The 27075-nt window shown below is 39.3% G+C and overlaps 2 protein-coding genes across 3 annotated transcripts; one reads left to right on the top strand and one right to left on the bottom strand.

The window, feature by feature from the left end:
* Positions 1-684: 684 nt before the first annotated feature.
* ccdc22 (CCC complex scaffolding subunit CCDC22) lies at positions 685-13929 on the bottom strand. 2 transcript variants are annotated; one of them, XM_077003700.1, is made up of 16 exons: positions 13909-13929; positions 8766-8943; positions 7765-7897; positions 7089-7195; positions 6750-6834; positions 6482-6651; positions 5650-5862; positions 5254-5445; positions 3694-3813; positions 3495-3611; positions 3204-3305; positions 2942-3049; positions 2737-2832; positions 2570-2629; positions 2231-2305; positions 685-1945 (listed from the first exon to the last, which is right to left on the bottom strand). In XM_077003700.1, exons 2-16 carry the CDS (start codon positions 8811-8813, stop codon positions 1826-1828), a joined length of 1746 nt encoding a protein of 581 aa, XP_076859815.1. In that variant the 5' UTR covers positions 8814-8943; positions 13909-13929; the 3' UTR covers positions 685-1825. The 2 variants fall into 2 exon arrangements, with proteins under 2 accessions (XP_076859815.1, XP_076859814.1); XM_077003699.1 differs by lacking the exon at positions 13909-13929 and adding an exon at positions 9298-9710.
* Positions 11428-27075, top strand: slc38a5b (solute carrier family 38 member 5b). Its single transcript, XM_077003704.1, has 16 exons — positions 11428-11660; positions 17433-17573; positions 18506-18575; positions 18672-18787; positions 19428-19501; positions 20237-20329; positions 20875-20956; positions 21200-21282; positions 21928-21986; positions 24184-24300; positions 24554-24633; positions 24869-24969; positions 25171-25295; positions 25657-25801; positions 25953-26056; positions 26166-27075. The coding sequence occupies exons 2-16, from the start codon at positions 17515-17517 to the stop codon at positions 26268-26270; spliced, it is 1413 nt and encodes a 470-aa protein (XP_076859819.1). The 5' UTR covers positions 11428-11660; positions 17433-17514; the 3' UTR covers positions 26271-27075.

Here is a 27075-nt window from a genome sequence, read left to right as displayed (position 1 = left end):
GGGGCTAACTAATATGACTGGCCAATCATGTTTTCGTGTAAGAGTGATTGGCATTTGAATTCACCAATAAGCTGCAGAGTGTGTTTTCGATGAGTAAGGCGTTTGTTTCTGGGAGGAAAATGTGTTTACGTGCCAGTTCAGCCAATCCCTGGCTCAGATTGTGGCTCGGGGCACATTTATTGTAATACTATTGGCTAACCTTCCACATGATTGGCAAGCGGCAACGCCTGCATGTACTACGTGACTAAACTACATCTGTGACTGCTTGCTGTAACGTTTTGTCCTTGGGCATTGACGTTTAGCTGTTCCTATTTTTTTTGTACGTAGCAAGGGGAGCCTCCCTTTTGAGAAACTTTTAAATCGTGGAGCAACGTGGTTATTCTAAAAGGCCGAATATAAAAATATCGACTTATTACCTAAGAAGGTAGAAGCAGTTTGGGTATCTGAAATTGATAAAAACTTGTGCAAACCGAACTTTACGTTTCCTGCGTTTTGTGATAATCCCCGATATGCTTTATCTAAACAGATCATGCGAGCTGGTTTGTTGAATGCGTAGACCGCCTCGTCCGGATACTGAGATAGGAAATAGCCCTGATGAATGTCCTCTCCCCTCCGAGCGAGTAAACACACGATCCTCAATACTACACTAGGACTTGCAGTGACACAAATTAAATTGTTGCAGAGCCCTTTGCCCTTTTCCTTTAATTATAGTGTGAAAAGACAACGTTTCTTTAAAATTAAGACCTCAATAATGCCCTTGTCATTTCACACATACACATACTACCTTAAGCAGTTTTTCAGGAGACAAATAATATATCTATATCCATATGTAAAAGTACTAAACATTTGAACTATATTTTGCCAACACTTTTATACTCCCAACTGCATTTTCTTTAATCAAATGAGAGACAATTATTGGATCACAGTATAAAAGAAATGGTGTGATGTTTCTAACTCATATCCATTACCTCAGTTTCTGTACATTAGCCAAAAGTCTCAACAATTTCACACCCACCAAGTCTTTCTACTACAGTGCACATCATATAGTAACAAAATGAAAATATCTGGACAAGTTAAATGGACATAAGACATGGGAACAATATTTCTTTTGTTTTAGTGTATTCTCTAAAAACAACACAGTCATTGCTTCATCTCAAAACGTGCTTTGGGATGCAGTTCATTTGGGAAAGTAATAGTAACCTTGCATTTCACTTCCTCTGGGATGCTTAAGTTGCAAGGATAAACAATCGTTTTCAGTTTGACAGCTGAAGACATGATAGATTCATCACAATTTAACCTACTGTAAAGGTCTGTGATCCATCACAGCTACAGAAACTGTTTAGGGGTCATTTACTTGCAACATCCAAAATCATGTCCAAGAGTGTTCATTAAAAATCTGACAAATTCAAAGTTTTCCAAAGTTCTCATAAACAGGTGTGATTGGTATAAAATTAGCTGTCACAGTTAATACACTTGTATCTAAACAAAACTTTAATATGTTTTGCAAAACCTGATGTTTTTACAAAGAAAAGCTCAACTACCGGTCCTGCTTGAACCACTGCAGTCATGGCTGAATGAAAAAACCAAGCATCTCGTTCAGATGACAAGGGTTAGTATCAGCTAACATTTTCACAACATACTAAATCTGTCATTTTGATGCAAAAAAGTGCTGTGTCCACATCTCCAGCAAACAAGCAGTGTTGTAGATACGTGGAATCAGGACGTTATTAGATGATGGAAGGCTTATAACCTTGCAGATGGAATGACACTAGCTATAACAAGACAGCTAGTCATAGTGTCTGAAGTACCAGAGAACACCTCAATGTTAGACTTGGCCATCTCTGATCTTGGCAGCAAGGGCACAGTTTTCCTGTCGAATGGCCTTAAAGTCTTCCAGAATTTTCTCCAGGTTACTAACCGTCTTTTTACCATTCTCGGTCTCAATCTACAGAGAAGAGAAAAGAAACAACTGGTAATACAGTTCATGGCAAGAAAATGTCCTTTGTGTATTAATATTAATGCTACTGAATATGTATTGTTGGGCAATTGCTCTGTATTCATTTCCCATTTCTAGCCAAAATGAAAAACGACATTTTCGCTACTCAGATCCATGGAAAAATAATCCGATCCAGAGCTAATGGTGTCTGACAATTGCAACAATTTACAGTGAACTGAACACGAGTGTAACATGAAACAAGCACACTTGCTGTTATACAAGTGAAGTTCACACCTGTTCCTCTAAATCTCTGATCTCCCTCATGATGCTGCCCGTATCCTCAATGGTCTGAATAAGCTGGGTGCAGTTCTGAGAAGAGAGAAGATTGATCAAACTGTGAGGAAGCCATAGAAACCAGCTCTTAAGATCTGTGTCCTCATATCATTACTAGACAATGGTTTGGTTTTGTTAAACACAGCTTCTGCGAAACTCCACCTCAGTATTATGACAGGATTACAGTCAAATACCAAAATCCTCCATGTCATGCAAGGACAAAATTTAGTGGTTGCTGATTTATAGACATGTTCTGTTTGTGAGCAGGTGAGGGGACAAACTACCACTGTGTGCCTTTACCTCATGTAAGGCAGCCAGGTACTTATAAGATTTACGAACAGACTCATCTTTCTTAGCGTCCTGCATGGCACAAAAAATGTAGACAAAAACAAAGATGCAGAATAAACATTTGATTTACTTAATTTCTCCACTTTAATGGATTCAGGTACACTTTACTGGCAAATTACCTTAAAAACCAGTTCATCTGTTACAGCAAATGTCCTATCAAGCTTTCCTGTAAGTCCATTGATCTCCTTCTGCAGCTCCTTAGTATCTGACAAGATCTGCCACAGACAAGCAAAGTTTGTGTAGCTAAACCAAATACGGTGATGCACCACACTGAGGTATTAAGTTGATCAAATCACACCAGCTTTAGGTGGTTAGGAAATGCACCTTTGTAATTTCCTCTTTCTGTTTCTTAATGTTGCTGACGATCTCAAGGATCCTCATGGTGTAGGCGGAACGGGACACATCTTTAGGCAAAGTATCGTACTCAGTTATCTGCACCAGGAGAACAGGGCCAAGAAGGTTTAAGGGCATTCAACACAAACACTCATGGCAGGCAGGTCCCATGCCAGAGTGCCCACACAACAATGTGCTTCTCCTCAATGACTGGAACCAATGAAAAATGTAAACTAAGCCTCCTTTTCCCTACCAGCTGTTTATACAGGCTCTCCTTTTTTTTCGCCTCCTCGGCAGATTGCCGGATTTTATCGTGGAGGTCTTTGATTTCACATAACTTCCTGGAGGACTCCATCTAGTGAAAGAATTCAGCAACAGCTTTTTATTTCATACTCATACACCCATGCACAAACCAATCCATATACACACATCTTGAGAACATTTTTGTTTTAAGCAATGACAAACATGAATTTTACATGTCACTATTAAACGCTGCCGTCAATGCGCCATAAAAGAACTCCAAAGTATAACACAGTGGTCGTACCTCTCTATTACTACATAGCTCTTTGAGGCGGCGGTGTTCATCAATAAGTGGTGCCCTGTGTTTCTCCCATTGCGAGGCCAAGTGAACAATTCGTTTAGCGCTGGTTTCCACCAGGTTCTGAAACAGACCCACTGAGAATGTAGCAAAGCACACAGACAAGCTTGTTTGAGCCTGTGCACTATGAACATGGCTCCCATACCTGTAGTTTGACCAGGTTGTTCTCTGCATCAGGTAGAAGGTCAATAGTCTGTTTCTTCACCCTGACTGTGTCCTCCTTCTCTGAATTGCTCAACTCTCTTTGTTTCAGCTCATCTGATACCTAGCAGAACGCATGCATGTGCACACAAAATGAACATGTTGTATAACCACATATTGGTGTCAGGGTCTTTCAGTCTGTGACATACAGATAGTAAGACAATCAGTTGAGCCCTCTGGATGGAACGGTCAACTGTTTCTGATCCAAACAGAAAAAATACAGGAAATTCAAGTTGCTTCCTCTTTCAGTGATTCTCCGTCTGAGGTTACTAGATCAAAACAGACACTCTCCTTGCAAACTGAGATCAAGGTTCACCGTTGAAAACCAAGCGAACAACATTCTTGCCCTTAGTGATACAAAGATTGAGAAGCTCAATGGTACACTTCAGGAAATGACAGCCATCACCATCAATAACCTTCATCTCTAAAACGTCAGAAGCTTTAGATTAGACTGCTCCTCTTCATTCCTACACTCCAGCAGCATTCTCGAAAAAAGCACGATGACGACTGTTCATGAGGACACCAATGAGCTTCAATGTGAGCATAACTGCAGTAAACTTTTAACAATGCACCACCGACAATGTGTCATCTAGAGGTATTGTGACAATCCCAGGATGTCAAATTCCTACAAAAATCAAACAAAAAAACAAAACAAAACAAAAAACCCTGCCTGGACTGCCTCAAAAAATATGGTAGACATCTCTCAACTGCAACACATTTATGACACTTAATGTTAGATGAGGGCAGAGGCCATAATCATGGATAACTCTCACGCCCTGTTGTCCCCTCTTCCCACTGAAACATCAAAAAACTCAAAAAATGCTTTCTTCCCACATGACTCAGTAAACACAATGATTCCTTTCTGCTTTAACTTCATCTCAGTGATCAACACTGTACAGTATACAATAGTGCTGCATACATTACAAAGGCCTCTCCCACATTACTTTTCCCACATTACATCCATACAACCAGTTTGCACTTTTAGCTATTTTTTCCTGGCCCAAATTTCACCATTGATCTCGTTAGCTTATTTCTAGCTTTTGGTGCACATGTGGTCATTGTACGTGCAGTTCCCCCTCCTGAGAACTGCAGTACCCCCCTTGCTTGTCTTGTTTTACTCGTTTCACGTGCTTTCACACACCCTTTGCTTTGGCAGCAACGTGCCATTGTAGCATCAGGATTTCGCTGTTCATTTCAAATGCTCCGTACTCTGAATGCATTTGACATTTCCCTTGATTTAAAAGATGTCTCTTGCCCAACAGACTAGGGTCAGTGGCAATTTGTTACACCGACTTCCCTAAAACCACATTCCATTTTCAAGATGTTAATATAATATGTTAATATATTGACTATTGTTTATTAAGGATTAGAAGATCGGAAAACACAACTAAGGTTACAAAACCAAAGCCTGCCAATGCTGAAGGACTGCACGACACAGCTGAGGAATGCATGTGGTCTAGAACACAGCATTACGGTGGCACGCCACTGCCTTTACAGCCATTACCTGATGAATGGACACTGTAAGCTGCCTGATGTCTCCGCCCACCTCCTCCATGTGAACCGACAGCTGCTGCAGCTGTTGCTGGAGGGCGGAGATCTCCGCCTCCTGTTTGGCCTTCAGGTCCTCCTCCGATTGGTGAGTGCTGGGAAGTATGTTTGACGTTGCTGCCATCTGTTGGGCGGCTTTCTCAGGCTCCTGGAAAGTAAAGATGTTTCGAGTGTGCTGGTGTACCACTGAGAAAAAGCAGCAACCTTGGAAAATGTCTTTAAGCTGTGTCTCAAAACCACAGGAACACCTCAAGTCAATTTTTACTGCCTGTAACCGTAGGAGGAAGAGAGCTGACTCCAGGGACTGCCGTAAATCTTTTAGCACACCAGCATGGTCCGTGTCGGTGCATACCTGCGTAAAGGTGAATTTCTCAGAGTGGGTGAAACGAGTGCCTTTGGTCAGGACGTCTCCCCCCGTGGTGGTCCCAGCAAAGGAGTTCAGCAAGTCAGCGAGGTCAGAGGTCGAGCGAGTAGCGCAGTGTGTGTCAGGCCGGGGCTGGGCAGCTGCCCTCAGCTGCTCCTCGATCCGTTTCTGCAGTCGCACTCTTTTCCTAGAGCGGTACTCCTGTTGCAGAGATGTGGATTTGTCCTTCAGAACTTTCATTTTAAAATTAGCAACATTTCCTTAAGCTCTGCAGTGTTTTCCGTCACCACAGATGGATTCCTAGCAGCTTGGGACGTTGGTTGTTTAATCCTACACTCCTCGATATATCCCCCCACACACTGTTGACATACAGGCTAAAGACAAAAATGTCAGCTAGTGCTTGTTGACTTTGGGGCACAGGAATAGCTTCTACAGTTCAGTCAACTGGCCAGCGTGTAGACTTAACATGCAGTGAATACTAAGGTGAGGTGTGAAATGTCAGCACAGAGAAGCAGCAGGCCAGCCAAGGCAAACCTACATGCCGAATGTCACATTAGCATGATGGACATGACTGTGTATCTCACTTAACACGTTTCTGTCTCTGTCTTTAAAACTAACTGTGATTGGGAAGGAAGAAAAGGGTTAAACCTGAGATTGTTCCAACAAAAGATTCACAATAGCAAAAACTGCATGATGGGAAACTTGTGGCTAAACCAATTAAAATTTACGACGAGTGTCTTGGGAGGTGTCATCATGAGAATGAGTAACTCGCAGCTGTTAATCTCCTGCCCTGGTGGGGCAGGTTAGGGACGAAGCCAACCTCAGGAGTGAGTCTGGACAGAAGGCCTTGACTGTTCCACTCGCTCTCCCACTCTTGAGCTGCGCTGAGTTCAGACATATGGTTTTCCAATAGCGAGGCAGCCACTGAGGCATGCTGGGAAGGCTGGGACGTCACAGGCAGCAGATACTCCCTCCAGTACTCCTTCACCTCTGAGAGGAATTTAGAATGGCGTTACTGAGCTGCCTTTTTCTTTGAAGGCCTCAAGCAGGACAGCAAGAGCATGCGTATCACGTGCAGTTACACCTACCCTTAGTCTGTTTCTTGGTGGACGCCTTCAGAGAGTATGGCAGACTCAGCGGCTGGGCATGGAAACCATGACATGGACCTGGACCCTGGAGACAAACATACATTAATACTATGGCTAACTGAATGAATATACACATAAACAAAAAATGAAAATTAAAAATACAATTGTGATTAAAAGGACAGGTGTTAGAATATGACTACCATCAATATACACAAATGGTATATATTTTAAAAAATCATGAAGGGAGCGCTTTATCTTAAACTTGCTTAAACAACTGCAGTGGATTTTTTCAAAGCTGCCAGTGCAGCCCTCCCCTGAGTGTGCACATCGGGGTCGTACCTGTGTTTTACGATGGAGAGGCAGTCTGCAGGACGGGGGCAACCAGGACAAGGTCAGCTGGGCTTTAATCTGGGCTGCGATGGCTTTCTGAAGGAGAGCAGACTTCCCTGGGAGGGGAGAAATGGGTCAGGAAGCAAAGGCCATGAGAAAGCACAAAGCTCACTGTAAACCTGGAAGTTTCTTTTTAGCCATTCCAGACATGCCAGACTTCCTAATATCAAGAAGTAACATGTATGAAATGCTCCTGTAATCAGGAAACATCAGGCAGCCCACAGTGACTTTGACTTTTATAGCTACGAAGCTATAGCTTTGAAAAGCACAAATAAACCAGGCTGGCTAAAAATGAAATCTTCCCTTTTGGTGTGACTCAAAACAATGTCGTCTGACTCAAAAACAATGAACAAAAAAAACCCCCATCAAAGCCACAGTTACACAAGAATGTTATTTCAGTCATGAAAGGAGTTAGTTTTGGCCATTTTCCAAAAAGAAAAACAATACATTTCATATAGAAAAAAGTATCAAAAAGTCTATTTATGTCAAAGCTGCATACCATCATCACTATTCTGCCTAAACTGCAGCTGAATGTGGAGTCCTCCATGGGTTCAAAGGGAAACCCATCAGCCCATTCTACAGAACAAACAGAACCTTCCTTTGGGACGCTGTTAGTATGGAATACCTGCTGGCTGGTCGGAGGCCTCAGCACTCTCTCTAGGCAGCTTCTCCACGAGGAACATGAGGAGCGAGCGGATCTCAGGCTCGTTACTGTACAGAAATGTCTGGTAGCCAATCTCTCCTTTATACCCCAAGTCCTACACAGAGCATATTAGGAGTATGATGTTTTAAAACCAGTTGAAATAATTGAATTATTATGATATCATATAGGAAAACACATTTTCAAAGATGTGTGTACTGAAACTCTTTTACATTGTTTAAAAGAGTAAAGAAATGTTTCAAGCCACTGCATGATGAGAGCAGCACATTCTGGTCAACCCACAATACTGAAAGAGAGAGTGTATCAAGAGAGAGAAATCTAGTCTGTGCCTGTTGCCCTTGATTTATGTGCTGAAAAAACATTTTACATTAAAGTGAAAGCTGAACTTAACACTTAAGAAGCTCATTTACACTTGATGTAAATGCAGACTGAATCATGTCCTTTAGGCTTATGCAATATTAAAGAACTGCAACATTTAGTGGAGAACTTGACCAGTGCTTGCACAGAGGAGATGCATTTTTCCACTGTGTCTCACAGGCACCATAGCTTTTTCCCCTCATGTGCTGCTTATGAGCAAGGCCAAAGGCTTCAACAACTACAATATGTACATGCAAGCACCTTGTGTGGTTGAAAAATACAAACCCTCTGTATTTGACATTCTACATGCATTTCAGAAATTTCCTGGTTCAACATTTTGAAATTTTATATGTTTTTTGCTTGCCTTTTCCTTTTCATTAGACTAAAAAGGAATGATGCACAAGTCCATCAGTGGACTTGTGCATTAAACACAGTACAAGCCAGATTTAGATAAATTCAGGAACTTGGGAATTCTGCACAAACCTTACATACTTAAAACTAAAGACCTCTGTGCAGTGTTTGAGCCATGACATGCTACATTGAAGCAATGTAACTGCAACCTATGAATCCAAGCAGCACACAATGGAGCCTATGTTCCCATCTCTCACCTGGCAGGCTTGTGCCAGGCTCATTCCCAACCTGAAGCGAGCGGACATGCCCGGAGGCAGTGAGGGGGAGAGACCGCTACCCAGCGCTGGCTCGATCACACGCAGGCATCGCACAACTGCCTCCACGATCAACTCACTGGAGAACTGCTTGATACTCTGCACATCATCATCTATGTCTCTGTGAGCAATAGGGGATATAATACACTGGATTAACAAGAAACACCTGAAATTATATATACTCATACACATACACACACACACACACAGAGGCAATAATAGGTGGATGCAAAAATACACACTGACACACACAGTAAGTAGGCTGAAAGTTTTTTGGTTTACTCCACTATGCATGCAATTAATCCACAACAAAAACATGTATATATATATAGTTCCTTGTATGAAACAATAAAGAAAACCGAAACCAAAACAACTAAATCGTATGACACTTAAACGGATGCAACTTGCTGATCACTCGTGTCAGAGGAATTTGGAAAACATAAAAAAGCGTGAAGTTAAACCCTTTGCAACTTACGTGCCAGTTTGTCTTAGAGAATGGATTAAAATCCTATCAACTTCTTCCATTTCTGAAAGAGATTATATTTAAAGACAAAACCTAACGTTTCAAGAGCCCAGATCACGGGCAACCAAATGAATATCATATGGCTATTTGCACACAGCTATAGCTGAGCAGGCATTAGCATTGCCTATATTCTAAGGTAGTGTGGGGTTGCTAACTAAGACGTCAAGGTAAACAACTGGCGAAAGCGAACTACAAATTCGATCAACGAATTTCCATGTGGATATCGAAATAGTGCTCCCAGCGACGCGCAAGGCTCTTTGCTACACTGTTAGACCATATGACACTACAAAAATGCAAGCCTTTTGCGTCTAGTCTAAATATTCTAGTAAAAGTGAAAAGGAAGTCATGTGCTAGGAGTGTCCACCGCAACGCACGATGGGATATATAGTTTTGTGATACCGCAGTAGCTGTAGTCATTATTTAAAAACCCGCCAAGAAAACTGTGTTTCCCACAAGCACCTTGTATTCAAGTCCTATGACTAAGAATGACGTTTAACACGTGCGCACGGATTTTTTTTTTAACGTCCGATTTTGTAGCGCAAAAGCTTACAGTTAGGCAAGAACGCAAACGTTTAGGATAATTAAAAGGTAATAAAGCAGAACGTAATAGAACAGAGAAAGTTTAATAAACTTCGATGTCTACGTAGTATTTCGCTTTATCTGTGCCTTTATAGATTTGTCCTAAATCTTTATAGCTTTGTCAGTTATGTAAATTGTGTAAATGTAAATTTGTAAATTATATTTAAATGGTCAGCTGACAGGTTTTCTGTGGGAGTGATATTATCTGCTCTCTGACAACGAATCAAGCACTATGTATTGTCTGTTAAAAGTTTGTGGAAGGCAGTATAGCTACAAGTTAATATTTGTCATACCGTGAAAGAATTTGTGCATTAAAAACAATTTAACCCTCACTTAACAGCTATTATTATGAACATTTGAAATATGTTCATGTTCATATTAATGCATACATTTCTATTATTCTAATATAATACTATATAATAATATATATATATTATATTAAATATATAATAATATAATAATATTTCTAATTTCTAATATTTCTATTGTTTATCCAGGGAATCCTCAAAAACTTCCTTTTAAATGTGTTTTTATTTTTTGGCTTAAGTGCAAAACAATGCAATGTAAAGTAGGCCTATATATAGTTAAGAGTAAGAAGTTAAAGTATCATTTATTTATAATTATCTGGAAATTTAGGAATTATGGTTTATTCAAAGGAAAGTTGAACCAAAGCTCAAACATTAACCAAGTTACACCAAAATATAAGGTATATTTTATTCTAAATAAAGTATCCTTATGAAACAGTTCACATTTCATCACCCCCTGTACCAAAGTGGAATCTTGGTCACTGTGACAGTCTGTATTTTAATGTTTAAAAGTCTGTATATCATGGTGTTCTTTTTCTGAATTGTTACAGGTTTCCTCCACGTGGCACTATAATTTACTTAGTACATTAGGGACACGATAGGAAATCCAGCACTGACAAGCAGCCGAGATTCCATTCTCAGATGATCATTACTCTCACACATTGTCTTAAAACCTGAGGGGATATCAGCTGACTATTTTAATGCTTAACATTGTTCGTTGGATTGTTTGTGTTTCTGTTTATTTGTTTTACCTCATGGCAAACTGGCCTCATTTTCAGGAAGTAAACAGAATCACACAAAGGTAACATTGTTTATATATTAAAGTTGCAGATTGTCTGTAAGACTCCCTCAAAGACCAGCAATAGACCGTTAACGACGTATAGAAAATGTTTCCCTTGAACTTATGCCTCCTCCAGCCAAACAAATCCAAAGAGTTTCATCTTTATGTGACAACATATCCATGCATTCATACATCAGCTTGCAATAATAAATCACAGAAATCAAGATCTTTCAAATGAGCTATGTTAACCATTAAACAAAAAGAAAGTCCGTAACCATAATCATCATTTTAACTTGGCTAAGACAAAAAGACACTCTGTCCTGTTTTAGCTTGGTCTGGGAGTGACTTCACTAGTATGTGTGACATCACAAGAAACTTGAGACAGCCGTTGTGAACAGCCCTCCCTTTCAGTCTTTTTCCTCAACACATGTGCTTCCCCCCCTGCTCTCTTGCTCCCTTCACTGGATCCCTTCACAGTGTCCTCTCTCCCCTGGCTCTACTTTAGGTCTTTTCTCAGTTGGGATAAAACAACAACACACACAAAAAACCAACTAAAAAAAGCAACATCTTAACATCTCAAGCAAGAAAACTTCTCAGAGAATGCTTTATCTCTTCTGCCTCTGAGAAAGCCTCAATTGCAGCTTTAAAAGGTGAGAGCTTCCTTTGTTTTTAGAGCTCCAATTTTTACTAAGGCACATGGGTCATTAAACCAACTACTGTTCTTGACAGAAGTTTGCTTACTTGAAATATTATTGTTCATCCTTGTGTTTAAGATGATATTTATAATCACCAATCTATATTTACATTGTAATCTGTGTAAATGAGTTTGTATATTAAGGGGAATTAAGCAAGTAGTATGGCTATTTGCTCCAGATATCTGACTGAGGGGAGCTTTTTAAAAGAATGAAAATTATGCTTTTTGGGGGTGGGGTAGACAACATTTTCAGAAGTCCCTTTCAGAGAGAGTGGATTTAATTGGTTTAATTTAATTGGAGTTGAATTAATCAGCATCATTTTGACTTTTATATATTTACTAAAGTACTATATACATATAAATAAAAAAGTATTAAAAATATTCATATGGGATAAAGATAATTTCTCTAGCTTCCACTACCTTTCTATTGTATTTTTGTTTTCTTTTATGCGTGGCATCCTAGGTTCTGAAAGGCATTTGTTTATGTTGGCTTGAATAATAGGAACTTTTATGCAAGTGAAAAGAAAGCTAAAGAATGCTACCACACTCTTTTCTTCTTTTCTTTTCCATCTCCTTCTCTGGACCTTCAGGCATTCTCTGGTGGTTACTGGTAGTCTAACTCTTCAAAAATGTCTGACAAAATTCATGCTTCCTGTCCTGAAGTTGTTTTGTATATTCAATATTTTAATGTAAGCAAACAGATACACTTTTAACAAAAATAACTTTTGAGTATATATTTAATAACATCACATTAGTTTTGTTTGAGTTTTCTTGAGTTCTAAACATTATTTTACACAAGCATATTTTTAGCCCTTAAATAAGAAAATAGTCTGGCTGTGCTTTTTTACTGTTTGTCCAGACTGTCTGCTCAAACTAAATTAGGACAGTGCCAAGTAAAAGCAATGTCTTGTGTTTCCAAAAGAAACTATTAAAAGGCTCAAAATCGGTTACATAACGTACACTTATGCCTGTACACACAGCTAGTCCCTTTCTTTGGCATTTCCCTCTTCTCATTCATCGCAAGAGTAAATGGATGAACGTGATAACCTCGTTGGTTTATTGACATCCATTTGTGCATAGTTGGATCATCTCACATTACTACAAGATAACAGCCAAAACAAAAACAAAACAAGCAAACAAATAAAACAATAACCATGAGATGTTGTAAAGCTTTTGTGGCAGAAAAAACTACATTTTGCACTATGGCATTACTGTGGTACCAGTATCTTAATTAGTGTTTGTTTAGAGTGTAAATTTATCTACAATGAGTAGCGTGGTACGGTCACATGCAGGAAATGTTCATGTGTAGGGTTCATGTGTAGGGTTCATGTGGGCAGTAGCCTCATGTTGCAGTAGTAAATCATGCATAGGTGGAAATATTGGCTAGTACTTGCATGAAATAGTGACTTAATTGCATAATATTTACAATCTCTTGTTTGGTTTTTAATTGGGTCATTATCACATCGTTTTAAGAATTGTGGTAAATGAACTACAGCACTGCATTTGATATAATAAAACATGTGACATTCACTTGGGTATCAGAGGATACCCAATAGAATGCAGGTGGTTTGTTTTTCCTGGAACTCCTAGTGGAATGGCCACAGCGAAATTGTTACCTACACAATTGATTTGCACCAAGTGGCTTCCTATGCTAGTCAGTGCGGATGTCCTGGTCATATTGAACCTCCTCTGTTATGAACATGGAAGCTCAGAGGCTGAACAACCAATATGAGGACAGATAAGGTATTGTGTAGTGTGCAACAATGCCTCAGATGCTAGTATCAGAACTACAGTTGTTCAGTCATGTGATCCTACATGTGAATACGGTTAAAACCAAAAGGCAATTTCAATTTCTTTTAACTGATGCACAGCTAGCCATTCATTTTGGTTTTATGGTAACATGCTCAAGTACAAATTGTAGAGGGTATGTTTGTCGGTTAGCTGAGGCATGTGCTCATAGCCACGTCAGGGGCCCAGTGTTTTAGCCAAGGGAGAAACTGTACTGTCCTGTGAGTAATGGAGAAACACAAGCACAGGCATGCCAAGTCCACTGTTCACTCTGCTGTAGAAGCAATTCTCAAGGTAAAATGTCTCTAGTTTGGGCTGTTTAACCATTTTAGTAGAGCTTGCTTTTTGTGTTTGTGTGTATCCAAGTCAGCTAGTGTAATCATGAGGAGTGTTGGCAAAATGGGTGGAGAGCTCACATAGTTGTTCAACTTGAGCAGCGGGTTGGTGTTGAGTGCGCCGAGTGATAGCAGTACCGTTTGTGAGACCAGCTCCTCCCCTGAAAAGCTCTGTGTGTAGAGAACCATAATGTCTGCTTATCTATCAAGCTCAACATAAGCTTTCTGCTTCATTCTCGTTTGGATCCTGTGCTGTAAATACAATAGTGGTACAGTTAGTGCTCGACCCAACAGTGAGGAATTTTATCCCTGTGGAAGTATAAAGTTAAGGGACATTACTGCCCCTCCCCCGTCCCCTCCCATCCCCCTCCCGTCCCCTCCCCCTCTATTCTAACCTTTCAGTGCTGCTTCTGTCTCACTAAATGTTTCAACTGGGTGCTAAGAAGGTTAAGCAAATAGCACACGGTGTGTCCAACTGTTTGGCTTGTCAGTTGGCCCTGCTAATTGCCATTTACAAAATTTTAAATAATCATCCATGCTGTGAATATGATTCTAGTAATATGCCTTCGGGTGATTGCAGGTATAGACTGGTTTCTTGACTTAAATCCGTTTGTCACTGGGAGGTGTGGCAAGAGAACAAGAATGGTGTTGCATCATAAAAATTTCCTTTCACTTCACACCTCTTGGGATGAATTCTTGGTGAATGGAAGAGCAGCAGTTTGTGGCTAGCATAAACAAAGATTTATGATATGTTTCTTGAGTTGGAGTGGTTTATGGTACATACATGAGCCGTTTACACGTCACTTTTGAGGGTAGTAATTGGACAAGTGGCTTCTCAGTTGTTTCTTGATCATTTGTTGTATTTGTTGTATCATTAGTTCCTTAAACAGAGAGGGAGCTAAAATGTGTCTGGAATTGAATCAAAATGTGATTCTTGCATTTTACTGCTGTTTTACTGTTGATCCTCAGTATAAATGAGAAAACTAATCTTTTTAAACTAGCTTATGGATGATACTATGTATCTGTCCCTATGGTCATTTTAAGTTGTATGTGCACTTACCTTTTTTATTTTATTATTATCTATTGTACAGTGTCCTTGGGTCACTTGAAAGGCGCTTTTAAATAAAATTTATTATTATTATTATCAACATGAAGGACTACATGTTTGAAATATGGTGCCAAAGGGCTGTATGGCTGTCATTACGGTTGTCTCAATTTATTGCTGTCTTTATTAAAGATGAACTAGGAAATTATCAATTTTATCAATTATTAATGATAAGCAAGGCAATAGCACATCATAAAATTCCAAGTGTATAGAAAAATCTAAACTGTTCAGATCCAAACAAATGCCTCAGTACTCTGTGGATGGCACCTCACTTTACAGCAGGATAATGACCTTAAATATACATACTAAAGCAATTCTAGACTTTCTCAGGACCAAACACACTGGAATGAGTGTGAGTTTCACATACTGAAGAGAAGGCTGAAACTAAAGCTCCTCAAAACAACCGGGAACAGAAGATAATTATGGGGCTGGCAGAGCGCCACCTAGAATGGATTCTAGTGTCTGTTGATGTCAGATGCAAACATTAAGATGATTTTACAGATTAACCAGTATGTTGGAGTACGTAGCCCACACAATGACACTGTGCAATGACTTACATTTTAAGTAATGCAGAATGCATTTTTGTCAGAAGATCAGATTCACATATGTATTATTTTGAGCACAATTTGATAGCATATATAATGCTTTCATTTTGCTTTCATTGTTTATTCTGATAAGTCAACAGGATATACTAAAACAGAGTTTGAGTACACCAAAGTGTTTAAAGTGATAATATTCTTGTAAACGTGTATAATATATGACATTATAGAATACAGTAGGAATCCTACATTGTACTATTTAACATTTACCTACCATTACAGTTGCGTGCTAAAGACATCCCTGTCCCAGTTATTCAGCTAGGATGAAATATGAAGTTCATAGTTCCCAGAACAGCTGCATTGCACTGCAATATTACTTTTCAAATGTGTTTACTGATACCATAGCACACATTTTATTAAGTGTAAGTCACAAATCTTTTTTTTTTCTTTTTTAAATAGCTGAAACTGATACCTTCCTTATGTGAAGTGTAATCCTGTGATATTTTTAGATTAATAAAACTTGCTAGACTTAGAACCCATGAGGAATGTTCGTTATTTGTAACACCCTTGTTGCTAAATAACATTATAATTCTTTTTTCCTTAATATGCTCATTTATAAAAAGCCGAAGACTTTCACATTTTGCTGTTGTCGCTGCATTTTCGACAATGCTTCGGTAGTACGTGGAGCACACACACTCACATTTATTTGTGTGTATGGAAAGACATGCATGTGAAGGGCCTTGTGTTGACAGTATGCCACTAAAGCAAATTTATCAAACGTACTGGACGTCATTCTGCAAGGCTGAGATGAGAGAGTGGTGTGGGAGTTGCAGCTGGCAGGCAGTGTTGGCTGGGCTCCAGCCTCTCCGGGCTCGCGAGCCACGTATCCAACTCGAGTACCCGGAAAAAATGCTGGACTGCGTGAGTGTGAATTTCATATCAAACCGTGATGTGCTGTGTTGAGTTTTCCCACAGCTTTTCTCGATTTCTTAACCACCACAAGATCTGATACTTGTTTGTATTTTCGGTCAGAAAATAACTTTAGAGGGGGCGATTTGTTTGTTTTATGAATGGATGCTGGGTGAGGGAATCTTGTTGACACCTTTTTCAAACTTTTGAGGACATAAAAAATAAATCACATACACAACGGAGCCATTTTTGGCTTGTCTTCTCACACAGGAACAGCTGTAGGCATTCGTTTTGGGGCCATCGAGTTAATAAATAACATGATAACTCAGGCGTGACCAGTGTACATTTCCATGGTCTTTTACAAAAGTCTTAATCGGTACTTAAAAAATTGTACTAATGTAGTTCTCATACAAAGATGGTACCTGCTAACCATAGCAATTTGACATTTAGCAGCTCCATTAGATTGAGGTTAGTGTTCTTCCCTCAGGACTAAGTCATAGCAACTACATGAACAAGCATAGGCCTACTACCAGAGCCTTAGAGGAAAACGTTTGTAATCCAGCCATTTACCAACGTTCGTTTCCAAAGGTGTGGTAACACCTGAAGGGTTGCTGTCAAACTTATTTTGTCTCTGGACAAATAGATTACATGTTATTAGATTTTTATATTGTTGTGAAGGAGCCCTAAAGTCCCACATTTTTTATTGCACATGTAGCCTGTGGAGTGTTGTTATTGAGTTCGGCTGGAGCTTTCTGTATTTATAATGGCATTACATGGTGTCTCTCATTGTAGAGAGTAAGAATAAAGACATAGACTTCTGCTCACATTTTCTGCCCAACTGACTCCACCTCAACATCTCAGGGTTAATTTACCCTCAAATTCCGAAAAAGTAAAAAAAAAACTGAATATCTTCAGTTGGTATCGTAATGTTATGCTTAACAAATTCTTGGAACACTCAGTTCATTACACATAGCATCCCTTTAAAATGCACTATTGACCAGGCATCTAAAAAATAAGTAATGAGCTATGTTATACTGTGTTTTCTCCTTCAGAGAGCCTTTTGAAACCATAATCGACACAACTTTTCTTTCATTGGATAAAAGAACAAAGGAAAGAACCAAAGAAGGACAAAAGATGGAAATTCAAAAACTTTCAAATGGACACCACAATGACTTTCAGCATATGGAAGATGGGTATGAGTTCTCTTTGTTTAACTTGGATGTGTGAATGGTCATTAGAAACAGGGAAGGTTTTTTCACATATAGCTCAGGTCTTGGAATGTGTTAGTCACACTTCAGGTAGTCACACCTACCAGAGTCTCTTCACATTACCACATTTCACTAACTGTACAAAAATGTTATTATAATTATACAATACGTGTTGTATTAATAAAGTGTTGTAAGTTCTGTCAGTCATAAAATTTGTTTCTGAAACATTTAAACATCAGATTATACAAGACAAATAATAAACATAATAAAATTAATCTATTTTTTGCAATGGAAGTACAATTACATTTTATTATAAATGGACAACATCCTACACCATAGGTTCCATTAGACCACAAACTCAATTTACATCAGTACAAAGATTACACACAATGCTCTGTTAGCTTTAGATTTATGCATTCTTTTTTTTTACATTTTTATATTTTTCAAATCCATTTTTAGATTTTTTACACGTACATTTATATCAAATGAACAAATATTTGTCTTGAATTTAATTCAAAATTAGAAGAAGAAGAAGTCTAAATATGGGAGAAAGGATGAGGCAAAGAAATATCCACTCAGAAAGGATAATTACACTCAGTGAGTTGCCAATCTATAATGTGATGACTCAAGACTCAGGGAAATTAATGCAAGGGCATGTTTTAATGCCAAAAACATTCATAGGTTCATAGGAGACAAACACTCAAGACTCACTCTTGTTGTGACTTGAATTGGTAGGACATTGGTAGGAGGTTGGATGAAAAAGACAGTCATTGTAGTCCATGGTGATTGCAGAATTCTCAGAATGGGTTTGTGAGTAGGCTAGCAACCAGACAGTCAAATAGGTGACCTAATTAAATGACTTGATGACCAGTTGATGCTAATAATTTACTTTATTCTTTATTTTTGGAAATATTCAGATCATTGCCAGAGCAAGAGGAATTTTTACCACATAAAAGCAATGGGAAGAAACTATCTCAGTTTACAGATGTAAGTGCAACGCTGTACATTTTCGAATCCCATCATATTTTCATTTAATACTGTATGCTTCCATTATTCCTGAGGTTATTTGTGCATATCTTGTAGTTCGAAGGGAAGACCTCGTTTGGAATGTCTGTGTTTAACCTTAGCAATGCTATCATGGGTAGTGGAATCCTGGGATTGTCCTACGCCTTGTCCAACACTGGCATCATTCTTTTCCCGTGAGTAATTCACACTGCATCTCCAGTTCATTCTTGTTTAACACAAGATCACAAAATACTACAGCATAATGTCTCTGATTATTTTGATTTTCAGAGGGCTGGTCGAAGTGCTTGCTCACACACATAGCGCCCTACACTTTCCTTAAACAGTTCCAGGAAGCAGTATTCATATATACTGTATGAGTTATATTCAAACTGTACTCTCTGACATATGTTGTGGCATATGCTATAAAATGTAAGATGTTTATTCAAGAAAGTTTCATTTGTTACTACACATTCAGTTTAGGCTTATAGTTGCTGCTGTGCAGGTTTTCAGTCAGAGTTTATAGTGTGCACATTATTTTTAATCAACAAACATGCATTACAGTACATGGAATTACTCATTGCAGTTACAATGCATAGTCTTTCACATCAGACGTGAGTTGTTAAATAAACTGGGAAAGACTGCGAAGTATGAAGATCAGATGACCAGTGAGAATTTTTTGAAGCCCTGTTATAAAAGAATTATAATGAAAATTTTTAGCTTACAAGTGTTTCCAGATACCTCAAACTTGCTAAACTGACATCACAGCTAATATGACAGATGTTAGCTTTCCCTCCACCTCAGTAAGCTTTTTTCTTTGTGGGGTTTGTTTTACAGGATCTTGTTGACGTGCATCGCTGTTCTTTCATCTTATTCCATACACCTCCTGCTGAGGAGTGCGGGGGTTGTTGGTAAGGCAAGACCCTGGCATCAACGTGCAGACATACCCTCTAGGCTTGTCCCGATCCGATATTTGGATCGGATTGGCCGCCGATATTTGCAAAAAATGCGTATCGGTATCGGATCGGCAGGCACGAGAAAATGCCGATCCAGACTCCCGATCCAGTTTTTTTTTTAAAGTCCGATTCGGGTTTTCCAGCGCACCCATTTAGATAATCCATTCCAGTTTTTGCTGTGTTATCGCCAGTGAGAGTAAAACACCCTCATTTTCCAGCACACCTTCAGCACACTAGCATAGCATCTCCCCAATTTAGCTCCGTGGCATCTCCTAACAATTAAGACGGCCATATTTGAAGTTATTGGTAAAAATGTCAGTTGTGTGGGATTATTTTACCTTAAAGGACGACAAAGACGGAGAGGTAGAGTGTAACATATGCCACAGTAAAGTCAAGTGTGGTGGTAAAGCTGTAAGAACTTTTAATACAACCAGTCTAATCAAGCATTTAGCGAAATACCACCATAAACAACATGAAGCGTTTCTAAAGAAAACCAAAGACAAAAAGAAAGGTCCTACACAACTAACACTGGCAGAAACATTTGTGAAGCGTGTCAAACTGCCACTTTAAAAAAATACAGCACGGCCGGTATCGGTATCGGATCGGAAGTTCAAAAAGCTGGATCGGGACATCCCTAGCTCAGAAAGGGCCTCGTGCCCGCGAGTTGTTAAGAGTTGTTTCTACGCGCAGGTATCCGTGCTTACGAGCAGCTCGGCAAGCGAGCACTGGGACACACCGGAAAAATAATGGCTGCTCTTGTCATAACGATGCACAACATCGGAGGTGAGTTGCTGAGCCAGATTTGATATTTTTGCAGATGCCTGACTAATATGTTATGTGTCTGTTATAGGTTAAATGTTGTACAGTACTGCACATATTGTTGTGATGACGCTATGTCAGACACATTCCTTGTTAGATTAGCTGCCATACCTTCATTCGGGCTACTTCTCTGGAAGCAGAACTCCTACTGGACACATCTGCAGAACTGACATTGGCACTCACTGGTTCTCACATGAGAAGTTTGCATAGTCATCTTACATAATATCCTTTCCTTGGCAATGGAACCTCTGCTTTCTGTGATATTCATCTCCTAAACATTAGAACACCACTGACAATTGTTTATTGTGTAGGTTAAATTACACAATACATGATGGCATTTAGATTGATTTATGTATTTGTAGTAGGCCTATCTGAATAATCTATCTATCTATCTATCTATCTATCTATCTATCTATCTATCTATCTATCTATCTATCTATCTATCTATCTATCTATCTATCTATCTATCTCTCTCTCTCTCTCTCTCGCTCTCTCTCTCTCTCTCTCAGCAATGTCCAGCTACCTCTTTATTGTAAAATACGAGTTACCTTTGGTCATTCAGGCCTTTCTGGGCCTTCATCACAGCACTGGGTAAGTCAAGCAAGAGAGGAAATGTTGCTCATACTCTAGAAAAACATAATTTAAATCACTCCAAAATGAAGCAAATGTAAAAGAGCAGACAGACTCCGATGACACACATAATGCTGGGTGCATTTGTGTTTGTCATTTGTTGGGTGCACTGTTAACAACAGGACCTGTTACCAGGTCTTTTTTAAAGTTCCAAAACTGAGCCCTTAACTGCATGGGCATAATTTGACATATTTCTATTTTTAGGCAGTGGTTTCTGAATGGCAACTATCTGATCATCATTGTATCCATCTGTATTATTCTGCCACTAGCCTTAATGAGGCAGCTTGGTAAGTTTTTGTTTTTTTTACTATATTGTTTTATGTTCTCTATAATGTTATAAATTATAATCTAAAAATAACACAATCCAAAAAAGATATTTCAGAAATTCATGCTTTAAAGAGGTTATGGTTTTGTGTACATGTGTGTTTTATGTGTGCAGTGTTCTTAGGGTCTGAACGATCTTTTGTGTAATTAGTAATATTATCTGTGATGAAGCTAGTCCCTAGGTGGCAAAACATACATAACCTGGAGTAATATAGAGAAATGTACAGTAGAGTAACGTAATGTAGACTAACAGCGTAATGTAGAGTAATGTAATGTAGAGTACTGTAGAAAATAAACAATCACAAATGAATATGATATTTTTAAATTCTGTGATGATGTGTCTATTATAAAGATGCTGGGCGCATACTAGAAAAATACAACAGTAGCCTATTATTGTCCTGGCCACACCTTCTAGATGCTTGATCATTTTTCAGGAAAGCTCAGATATGATGACAAAGCAATAGAATTACACAAGAAGCTCTTAATCAAGGCATAAGATCACGCCACAGGTCTTTCACCTGAACACAAATATCTATATATTCTTTCTTGTTCATGAAAAGCATATTGTTGGACCACAATTAATGTTGAGTCATGACGTGTGCTTATAGGATATCTGGGATATACTAGCGGTTTTTCTCTGACATGCATGGTTTTCTTCCTCATCTCGGTGAGTAACATGAGAAATATCTCTCAGGGAATCATGATGATCATTCATTTTATTATTGTTTTTACAGTTTTTCTCAGTCAATTTAGTTCATTTCTCACATCATGATTTACATTGGGATCACAAGTGCATTTCTCAAAACAGTTAGTGCAAACAGCAAAACTCAATGAAATACCTGCAAAAGCAGATACTTCACTCAAAATTCTTTGTTTTTGCCCCAAAAGCAAATATTTAGGTCAGTCAGTTTGTCAGTGTCATCAGAGTATCTAGTCTGTGTGCCATTGCCTATGAACAAGGCAGTCAAAATGCTTAGTCATGTTGTCAGTGCAACTTTGTCACAGTCAAGTGCAGACTTTTGATGTCAAGAACGCTGCACATTCTGTGGTATATCAAATATATGTTACACACATACAAAGTTACATGGAACACAAAGTTACACATGACTGTATGTGGGAGACTGATAGAAAGAAATTGGACTGGAATCAAATTTGTACAGCAATATTGTTCACACTGCAATTTGTTGACAAAAACAAATGTCATTGAAATTCAGAAAAGACAGACAATTGACTGTAAAAACTGTAAAATTAGAAACTTACTCTACACATTCAAAACAACCTGAGCACATACAGCAGGGGTGCTCATTACGTCGATCGCGATCGACCGGTCGATCGCGAAGGAAGTGTCGGTCGATCGCGAAGGAATGTGCGTAGATCGCGTCACATAAAATAGTAGTAGATGAATCGCACATCTGCTCTGACGGTTGTATTTTGATTGACATTCGCGGTAGCCAATCTGCAATCCACTCAACAAATTACGATCGCCACCCCCCCCCCCCCCCCCCCCCCCGCTCAACAAATTACGTTCGCCCCCCCCCCCCCCCCCCCCCCCCCCGCTCAACAAATTACGTTCGCCGCCACCCCGGTAGATCTTTCTGACTTGGTCATCTTATAAGTAGCTCGCAAGCTGAAAACTGTGAGCACCCCTGACATACAGCCTCCTCTTGCTGTGTGAAAATGGAACCTCTGCCCCCCTATGAGCTACTCTTGATATCCTATATGGTACAAGATTGCAAAAATGCAAAACAAAAAATGAAATACAGTAACATGTCAGAATTAATGTCAACATACAGCATTACAGCAGAGAGCACATTTCTGAATGACATACATGTTTTCTCTATGAAATATTTGAACGACTGAAGACACAGTTGTTCTTCCAATATTCAGCTGCACCCAGCGACCAGCTTCAGCCATTTGGAGACTAAGATTTACATGTAAAACATGGTCCACAATTGTTGCCCTCGTCTATAAATGTTTGCCAATTACTGTAAAGGTTCATGAGACGCAGCTCTGACCTATGGTTGAGACCAGTGGTTGATCTAAACCTTCACCAATTCCCTTTCTTACTGTAACTCAATGTTCACTTGCAGCAAACAATTTAATCAAATTAGGATAAATTACCAAAATGTAACAAAAAAAGTAAACTAAATAAATAAATGTAAAACGATGCCTTAGAGATTATGACAACATGTTCAGCACTTTTGCATATAATGACCTAGGTGATGAATTCAACAGACAATCCGTACAACACATTTTGATAAACATGACATAAGCAACTGATAATGTCAAAAGCAACAGACAATTGTCCATGTCCATTTGCAAAATGTACAAAAGCATTTGCAAAATGTGAAACACAATGAGAAATGCAATTATGATGTGCACAAGTGACAAGAAGATGTGGAGATTGAATGAACAGTTTTGAGAATTTCAATTCTGATCTGAGAAATGAACCAAATCGACTGAGAAAAACTAAGTGCAAAGATTCTGAGGTTTGCAATGATTTATTTTCAATGACTAATGCATTAAAAAAAGGATAAGAGAAAGGATTAAGATATCTGCCATTTCAATTTTGAGCTGCATAGGTCAACATAAAACAGTTCCTTATTATAGAATGAAAGTGATCTGCTTGAAGATGTGGGAACATTGTATGTTATGGGACTGAACTAAATTTCAGCCTTGTATGGTCTTGCAATAATGTAATTCTGTATGTAGAAATGGCACAGTTATGAGCATTAAAGAAAACAGTAATTCAGAATATTGGATTAGAAGAATCAAGTGTTTAGATCAAGCAGATCAAGTCTATGTTAAGATGTTATGGCTTATGAAATCTGCCCTCTCACCCCCTCACCATCTCTCTTCTCTAGGTCATCTACAAGAAGTTCAACATCCCCTGCCCCCTGGAGGGCTTCAGCAATTACACAGCAACCAACACTTCTATAGATGGACAATGTGAGGCTCAATACATCACAATCAACCAGCAGGTCAGCAAAAGAACAATTTTCTCTACATAAGTATGACTCATCTGGGTTTGGTTGAAGGCTACTTACAGTATTTATAGAAAATACCCAGCTTAGCAAACGCTCGGGGCATCATGTTTCCAAGCAAGTGGTGGCCTGATTATTTAGTGACAGTATGGAAGCCGTCCAGGAAGCCTCCGTGCGCATCGTGCTTTGGGATGAATGACACCTCGGGATTATTCGGCCTAATTTTAGTTGTGCTTGAATTGGCTTGCAGACGGCCTACACAGTACCCATCCTGGCCTTTGCGTTTGTGTGCCACCCTGAGGTGCTGCCTATCTACACTGAGCTCCGCAAGTATGTTCATTTGCAATTACACAAATGCAGAATGCATTTGCAATTACACTGCATATAGGAATTACAATTTCAATTGCATTGAAATTACAAGTAGTATCAAAGGTGCATGTTAAGTAATTCTAGGGAAGTACTTGTGCTGCACTCACACTGCATATTACGTGGGTGCTTATCTGTTACTTATGGAAATTTTGGCAGTCTGGAAACTGTATTCAATACTGTACTTGTCTCTTAAAAGCCCGACTAAGCGTCGCATGCAGGCCATTGCCAACGTGTCCATCCTGGGCATGTTTGTAATGTACCTGCTCACGGCCATCTTTGGATACCTCACCTTCTATGGTAAGCCAGTGCTGCCTGATACATACAATAACATCATCTGTATTAAGTGTCACTGTGTGAATTATTCGCATAAACCTCACTCGCTTTAGTCAACAAACTCTTACGTCATAGGCCTCAAAACAGTCCCATTACCCACTTCTTGTTTTCGGTTCACTTAAGGACATTTAAAGTGAGCCTTTTCTCTCTGTTTCATGCACACAGCAAGTACAGAAGCAGAGCTGCTGCACACCTACAGTAAGGTGGACTCACTTGACATCCTGATCCTGTGTGTGAGACTGGCCGTGCTGGTCGCTGTCACGTTGACAGTGCCCGTCGTGCTCTTCCCGGTAACAGAACCCTTCCTGTTGGACTTGTCATAGGTGGAAATGTTGCTTGTTTGTTTTTGGTATTAATAGAGCATAATAATATACGTCTGTAGACACTCATGACGGGATCTGGTTCAGCGGTTGCTAAAAATGTTGTGAACTGCCTATATTGTTAGTCCAAATTCTGTACTAACCCTGCCATCCAAATGAGCCAAAAAAATTAAATTCTGGCTCTCCTGCAAGAACCGCTTATACATACATACTAAAATATTATACTAACATATTATACTAACATATTCATTCCACTCTTAAAATAAGATGAATGAACAACTCCCAGAACATGATGGATGGTGTGAACATGACTAGTGTTCCTTTCATTCAGATTCGTCGGGCCCTGACTCAACTGCTGTTCCCTGAAAAGCCTTTCCACTGGTGTCGGCACATCTCCATCGCCGTGTGCCTCTTGATTTTTGTCAACCTTCTTGTGATCTTTGTGCCTAACATCCGGGACATCTTTGGCATCATTGGTAAGTCCTATAGGTAGACCTTAAGTAAAAGTGAATGCGATAAGCCGAGGAACATTTGGATGAGCCTATTAATACGCTTGTGTGAAAAGGTCTTTGGTTATGTACTGAATTGTAAATGTGTTTTTTTTTATCTTGTGATCTGTGTCTTCAGGGGCCACCTCAGCACCAAGCCTGATCTTCATTCTCCCAGGACTTTTCTACATCCGCATTGTTCCAAAAGAGCAGGAACCAACATTCTCAAGACCAAAGATCCAGGTGTGCATCGAACCATTGCTTGAATGAATGAATGAATGAATGAATTTTTTGTCTGAATGGAACTCGATGACAAACCTCGTGTTCATATTCCTTCTTGATCTCTTTCCAGGCTGCCTGCTTCACTGCACTGGGTTTCATCTTTATGTCCATGAGCTTAACCTTCATAGCCCTGGACTGGATCAATGGCGAAAGTCGCAGTGGAGGGGGACATTGATTTCCCAGCCACGAACACACCAGGGTCCAACATGCCTGCTCAGCAGAACGCCATCCAGCTGTCCTCTCCTGACAAACCTGGATTGGAATTGGAGAGAACCGCCAAAGTAAAAAACAACCCTGATAGGCTGGACCCATCTTATCTCTAGTCTCTTACCCCAGTGAGAGTGGGTAGAACCTGCCCATCCCACCGTTAAAATTAAAACAGAAACGTTCTGTGGTGGAGGATCTTGCAGAATATGATGATGTCACATATCTCTGTGGCAGCTACTTCAGATGAAGACCCTGCATGCAGTCACTTGCTTTGACAATCCTAGTAGACAAATGGCAGTTATGTTTCTGTTGGAAAATAGATACAGATTGTACAAATCCACAACAGCTGTAAGAACAACAGGTTGAACAACAGCTGTAAGAAAAGGAGATTATTTAGAAAAGAAAGTGGATAGATAAATTTTAGCCCTTCTGGAAAAAATGGAAAAAAACATGTTCTGTGTTCTCCTGCTTTACAAAAATTACACAACTTTTGTTGATCCTGTCCAGTTTTGGCTCAAAGTTAAAGACACGGTGGCATAGAAAAGCACCGCAGTTTCTTTTGTTTCAGTCAGATCTAATACACTACAATGTAATGAGGACCCATTACTAAATGGTCTAAAAATTGGTTTGATAATGGCTTAGGACTTGAATGAAGTCTTTGAAGTAAGTCACAAAGTGCAAGATTTGAGTATCAAAACCATGCAAGGGAAAAAAAAAAACGCAACCAAAGCAAAACCAAAGAATATATATATATATATATATATATATATATA

The sequence above is a fragment of the Brachyhypopomus gauderio genome, chromosome 4, assembly GCF_052324685.1.
Source record: "Brachyhypopomus gauderio isolate BG-103 chromosome 4, BGAUD_0.2, whole genome shotgun sequence".
NCBI classification, from domain to species: Eukaryota; Metazoa; Chordata; class Actinopteri; order Gymnotiformes; family Hypopomidae; genus Brachyhypopomus; species Brachyhypopomus gauderio.
This window is presented reverse-complemented; position numbering and strand designations above follow the sequence as displayed.